Source organism: Lagopus leucura, unplaced genomic scaffold, assembly GCF_019238085.1.
Source record: "Lagopus leucura isolate 7727_CA_CO unplaced genomic scaffold, USGS_WTPT01 Super-Scaffold_100014, whole genome shotgun sequence".
Taxonomy (NCBI): Eukaryota; Metazoa; Chordata; class Aves; order Galliformes; family Phasianidae; genus Lagopus; species Lagopus leucura.
This window is the reverse complement of record NW_024962268.1, coordinates 9,033,932-9,040,283: the sequence shown is the minus strand read 5'-3', so window position 1 is coordinate 9,040,283 and position 6,352 is coordinate 9,033,932. Positions and strand designations below refer to the sequence as shown.

General features: G+C 43.2%; 1 protein-coding gene across 1 annotated transcript; it reads right to left on the bottom strand.

Moving 5' to 3' along the window:
• Positions 1-250: 250 nt before the first annotated feature.
• PLK2 (polo like kinase 2) lies at positions 251-6,137 on the bottom strand. The gene is made up of 14 exons (XM_042875469.1): positions 5,886-6,137; positions 5,489-5,596; positions 5,203-5,319; positions 4,889-5,018; positions 4,530-4,617; positions 4,009-4,104; positions 3,606-3,804; positions 3,365-3,512; positions 2,854-2,951; positions 2,098-2,221; positions 1,613-1,853; positions 1,369-1,498; positions 1,165-1,275; positions 251-1,050 (listed from the first exon to the last, which is right to left on the bottom strand). The coding sequence occupies exons 1-14, from the start codon at positions 6,120-6,122 to the stop codon at positions 859-861; spliced, it is 2,019 nt and encodes a 672-aa protein (XP_042731403.1). The 5' UTR covers positions 6,123-6,137; the 3' UTR covers positions 251-858.
• Positions 6,138-6,352: the final 215 nt, after the last annotated feature.

The window sequence follows — 6,352 nt, the reverse complement described above, 5'->3', positions numbered from 1 at the left end:
TACTGTACTACTCATAGAGAAAAATAAACCCAGGCCAGAAGAAGACATTCTTCTCTCACACTGAGTCATGAGTCCTCATTAATCCAATCTATTATATTGATAGACATATTGCATTCCCTTCCATTTAGGAAGGCAAATGCTTTTATGTTTGTACTCTTTGGAGCAATGGGATTGCCCTACAGGTTAGGTCCTCCTTGTACTGGTCCCAGTATTGAATTATTCTCTCAGAACAGTAACAGTGGACATCAGCGCTTCAGGTTTTCCATTCACTTTATTTCCAACAGAATTATATTCAAAATGTCAAGGTCCAAAAAAAAAAAAAAAAAAAAAAAAAAATTAGTGTAATAAATACTTCACTTTGGGCTGTAATAAATAAAAAAGTTATTAACAAGGAATGCACTTTGCCAGCCACAAGTGTGGGTAGTTTCTGGAAAAAAAAAACAAAAATATGGCCATAGTTCAGTTAAGCAGCCAGAACTGCTTATTACAGCTATTCCATAACCATGGATCTCACCCTTCCCTCCCTTTCCCGATGCATATTCACAGTTTAACTCCATCAAAAATGCTCTCTTACAGGGGAGCAAGATGTCACACTCTGATTAGAATTCAAGTCAAAAATATCTTTAACACACACACATGAAGCAAGGAAAACTATGGTCCGAAGAACTCCTTGTCACGCCATTTTAGTCCAACAGTAGGTTCAGGCATCTGTAACAGAAGTGTGCCCAGCACACTATGACAGGCAGGTTTTCGTACCACCACATATCCCCATTATCAACATACTAGTTGCTTCAATATCCCCACTGTAGATTTCACAGTGAACAAGAGGGTCCGTATGGTTTAACAGAGTCAGTCCCTTCAGTTACATCGCTGCAGTAGCATGTTCAGAGCATATTCCATTCTATGCTTTAGTTCCAGTGAGCATCCTGAAACCAGAAGAGTTGTCAGACGAAAAGTTGTCGATATCCTGTCTTCATTGATGTAAGTAAGGAGATACTCCTCGCTCTGATTGCAAATGATGATTTTTGTGTGATCATGATAGAAGTTCACCTGCAAAAGAGAAGAGAGCTCTTGTTTGTATACTTTCTCATCTCAGTGTCTGCTGCTTAGTTTTGCAATGAAATACTGTAGAAGTATTTTGTCAAGTGATGCTACCAAACTTACTTGAAATGTGCCATCATTAAAGAGCATCATCAGTGCTTTATCAGATTTAAGCCACTGTAGGAGGTAAAGCCTGGGCCTGCGTACATCTGTTAGGCTAGGCAAGTCTCCTCCCTAGGAAAAGAAATATACACCATATTAAGCGCTCAGTTCACTTAGCTTAAGGTTCACTTCTGCAGCTCAAAATTGAGAACGTGCTGAACTTACATCCATGAGGTTCTCTTCCATGTAATGAGAGAAATACTTGAGTATAGTCACTTGACTAATGAACTGTTCAGGAGCCTCTGCAGCTGTGAAGACAGAGCACTGGCCTAGCTCAGCATAGTAGTGGACTGTCCTGTAAGAGCAGAAAAAAAAAAAAAAAAAATAGGGAGGTCAGAGATGGGGCAATTCAAACTTAAAATTAAAATTGTTTTATCAAGTTAGTCATCTATTTCGTAATCATTCTTACTTTTTATCTGGCAGAAGGCTCATATGTGCTCCATTGTTGAAAAGGACACCAACAGTATGATCTGACAACTGGTACCCAAAGCCATACTTGTTAGAGTAGTCCACCCATTTTGTAACCCATTGGAAGGACGTTGTCAGCTGCTCTTTGGGAATACTGTCTGCTTCTGGCATGTTCTCCAGACATCCACGCAATACCCGTGCAACTGTATCTGCAACACTTCCCATTGTACTGTCTTCCAGGCCTGAAAGAGAGGGATTATTAGACTGACATGACCACACAGAGCAGGCTTTAATTCTAAATCCTATTTTACCTAGATTGTAACTTTAATACAGTTAGCCTTTCTGGCTTTTCATTCACATTTTACTGCCAGTATGTTGGTAGTGGGGCGGGGAGGGAAATAGCTGTTTTCTCAGGCTTCCACATCTGAGATATGAAGAAAGTAGGTGTGTGATTTAGAATTAGAGACAGCATTTTGCTGCACTTACATTCACTGCTACTGCTACAGCTTCCTAAAGTTCCTCTGACAATCATCCGAATAGAGTCTCCAATCTGCTTTGTTTCTGGTACTGCTCCTGGCTTGGCTACTGTTGTGATTAGGGGCTGGATCTCCTAGAAGAGATGTCAAACATGTTACATTTGTTGTTCACATTAGCCAAGTCTTATACTCAAGGTTTTGCATAGTTCTCCTATCTATCAACAAGGAATAAGTTCCAAGAAAACTGGTGTTAATCTTCCTGCAGAGTATGAAGAACTCCTACTAGACTGAGCTCAAAGAATCATATCAGGTCTTTCCATTGTTCTAATGTTCAGTTCACACCTTGAACACTGTTAATATTTTGCCAGGGCAGAAAAGCAGAAGACTGAACAGCTGCAAGCAGGCATGAACACCACATTGCAGGAATTAGAACTCAGCAGCTTATTCTTTAAGAAGGCCTACTTAATCATGAACCTTGCATTTGGAATATTGGGAAAGAGTACCTGGCAGACTAGTTTCCACACAAGGACAATGGATACTAGGCAGATACTGTAATTACTCAAAAGACAAAATAGATAGTCGCTCTACAAAGGTTACCATACTTTATTGAAGCTTGGTTAAGCTCTCTTAAAGCAACTCTGCTAATCATTTAAGCTTGATTATGCTGTGTACAGCCTCAGCTTTGAAATCCAAGTCAAATATAACTTAATTATAGCTACTCCACCCAACTGTTACTGGATTTGATTTGAACTTCGTTTGTATTTACCTCATCTGTTCTGTGTTTGTGGGGCTGCTGGGTTATCGATGCCTTCTTCAAGTCATGCCTGAGCTTGTAAATTTCTTCATCTTCTTTAGCTAGTCTATCTGCAGCACAGGAAAATAAAACAAAAGTCATGATGATGTATCTAGAATTGCTGCTCAATATCCTGCATTAGAGACCCTAACATGTTAGTTGCAGTTTGTCTCCTTCCAGATGTACTTTTAAGCCAGCCACAGTCTCCGACAACAGCAGTGCCATTATACACAGATCTGTGAGAGTAAACTGGCTAACAGATGGCCCATATAGATTGTCAGTACGCCAGAAGAAGCATTTACTTATGTATGTTGGTGTAGGTTGCAGCCTGCCATCTACGCTTATTGATAAAGAGGTCAAACCTAATCTGAAGAACCAGAGATATAGATACAGGTGCTTCATTGCTATCTCATAGCTGTATGTTACTAGCATAGCACTGATATAGCCTAGAGATAAGTTCCAAGCAAAAATATAGTTCACTTACTATGATTTTCAAAGTATCTGGCTTTATCCTTTTTACCACCAAAAAGAGCAGCAGCTGCTTTTTTGAAGAAATTTTTAGCAGGACTTGACAAATGAAAGTCAGGAACAGTGTGACAACAGCTAGCAGAAAGTCTGTCAGGTGTAAAGCCCTGTGGAAACGAGATGAAAAAGCAATTTTCAAACCACACGGTGCATTTGTAAGGGTAGATAAGGTTTAAGCCAGAACACTAGATAAGACAAACCTGTACGAAAAAATCATGTCGAATTATTTCATCTAAACTGGGCCGGTCTTCAGGATTCTTCGACAGCATGCTAGCTATTAAGTGTTTTGCAGGTGCCAAGAGAGATGAAGGCAAACTGTATCTTGCTTCCCTTATACATCTGTATGTTTCTTTAAGATTTGTGGTCTCAAATGGGGGTCTTCCCAACAGCATTGTGTACCTATTTTAAAATAAAAGAAAGCCAACTTCATTTTGTGCCCCCACAACACAAGCCAGCAACTACTGCAAACATTTTATCTGCACTTAGGTTAAGCATCTAAAAAGGGTTGCAAACCAACATAGTACTGCATCCATTTCCTTTGAACTTTTAAAAGCCTAAGCCAATGACAGATATATTCTATTTCAAAGGCAGCAAAGTACTTACATTACACAGCCTAAGGCCCAGATGTCAGATTCACAGCCATGCCCTTGTTTATTGAGGACTTCTGGAGAGAGGTAATTTGGTGTGCCACATATTGTTCTGTAAATCAAAGAGGCCACAGAGGCAGGTTAGGTTAGGAGCTCAGAAAGAGGAAAGAAGCTATTTTTCATAAGGTAGGTTTTACTCTCAAGTTCAGGCAAGAGCTCAGAGACTCTGAAGAGAACTTTCATGAATGCTAATAGTGTAGACGTGTTTCACAGTGTCTTCATGATACAGGAAAAGCAGACTCATATCTGCACCATTAGTCAGGTATCTGCCTCAGGCATTTGGTATTATTCAAATGCTCAAAGGAGGAATGCAAACGTCAAAACACAGCAAGCTTTTCTAGAAGGGGAAAATCTCAACACAATTATCTCTTCCTTTGCAACAGAATCTCTCTCCCTCATTTCTATGTGAATTTGGTTTCATACACTACAAGGCTTTTTTTTTTTTTTAAAAAAAAAAAAAAAAAAAAATGCTCCTACCTCCTCCTGTGTTCCAGTGGTTCCAGCCTAGCTGCCAAGCCGAAGTCTCCCAGTTTCAGTTCCATGTTCTCATTAATGAAGAAATTACCTAGCAGAAAGAAATTCTGGTTAGTCTTCTTGCAAAGCAGGAATGCATTTGCCACAGGTGCTGAGTCATACTTTATTCAAAGCCAGAAGCCAGCCAAGACTTTTTTTTTTTAAGTATCAATACTTAATACCATTCCTCACTCTAGTTTCCCACTACATAGACTAAGCTCATTCTATTAATTAAGCTATCAGCACACGAGTTTGAAGTGATACAAGGCTGACAGGGCTGAAAAAGTATGTATTTTTAGAAGTCATCGAGGAACAGAACTTACCTAGTTTAAGATCCCTATGCAAGATTTCCTGTTCATGAAGATACTTCAGCCCTGACACAATCTGCCTGAGGTAGTATCGTACTTCTGGTTCTGTCAATACCTTCCGTGCTTTCAAGATGTGAGCCATTGACTGCAGAGAAAAAAACAAAGGCAGACGTGTCACTGAGTATTCACACACACAATTCACATTAAGTAAATGAAAATTACTGCGTGTATGAGCTAAAGAAGCCATTAAAAATACTTTTTACACACTACAGTGTAAAATTAGAGATCACAGCCAAGTAAGCGCTAGATTTCTCCCAATTGATGCTCACCCTTCTACTGCAGTACTCCAGAAGAATGTAAATATTTTCTCTGTCTTCAAAGTAGTGGTAGAACTGCACAACATGCCTATGATTAAGCATTCTGTGCAACTCAATCTCTTTATCAATCTGGAGAGATAAGAGAGGAGGAAAAAAGCATTGTTAGCCGTGTGACCACAAGCCTGGGAAGCGCAGAGCAGACAGCCCTGCTGGAGTTGTTCCAGGAAAAGGGCTGGGCAACCCTGCACACAAAGAGAGTTTGAGGGACAAAAAAAAAGTCATTAATGCACACACACACCTTTTCCCTTTGATGAGGTTTCGCTACTCTGCTGTGAGGAATGATTTTTGCAGCATAAACTTTATTTGTTGTCAAATCTGTCATCTCATAGCATTTGGCGAATCCACCCTGAAGAAACACAGGAAAAAAGGCGATTAGAGAAGGTAGGAAAGAAGCCCCGCACTGAGTCATTCACCAGCTCGCACGTTAGTCAACGAGCGTAACTTCCTTCGGCCAGGTCAGCCGGCTAAGACACGGAGATGTGCGGAGCTCCCCTCCCGAAGGGCTGCGCCCCGCACACGCCGCACGGTCCCCACCGGCGCAGGAGGCACGGCTTCGCCGTACGGGCGAGAGGGAGGGGCCGCGACAGACGCAGGGAGACCCCGAGCAGGGCTGCAAGCGCGGGCCCGGCCATTACCTTTCCGAGCACCTTTCCGCGGCAATAGCGCTTCCCCGTCGTAGGGTCGGTTATAATCCGGGACACCTCGGCGGCAGGGTGCGCGTGCTGGTGGGGCTGCTCCTCCGCTTTTTTTCTACGCGGCTCGGCACTGCCGGCCCTCCCCACGGCAGCTTCGCAGCCCCTGGCAGCGGCAGTAGCGCTGGAGGCTCCGCCACCGCCGCCCGGCGGGTAGGCGATGGTTCGCAGCAGCTCCATCTCCACGCCGCCGTCCCGCCCGTCTCCCACCAGCCGCTCCAGTCCCCGCTCCCGACGTACTCCCAACACAGAGCAGTGCCCGGCTCGCCCTTATATCTCGCGGAAAGCCCCGCCCCGCCGAGTGGGCCGACCCCGCCTTGCGGCCCGGCCCCGCCTCCTGCTGCTCAGAACGGTCCGGTCCGGCTCTGGGTAAAATCCCTGTGCAGCCGCGGGGGCAGCGCTCAGAGCAT

Coding starts and splice junctions, on each gene's coding strand:
- PLK2 (XM_042875469.1), bottom strand. CDS start 6,122: ATGGAGCTGCTGCGAACCATCGCCTACCCGCCGGGCGGCGGTGGCGGA. Junction 5,320..5,488: donor AACCTCATCAAAGGGAAAAG/GTGTGTGTGTGC, acceptor TTATCTCTCCAG/ATTGATAAAGAGATTGAGTT. Junction 1,499..1,612: donor AGCCTTCTGCCAGATAAAAA/GTAAGAATGATT, acceptor CTGCTCTTACAG/GACAGTCCACTACTATGCTG.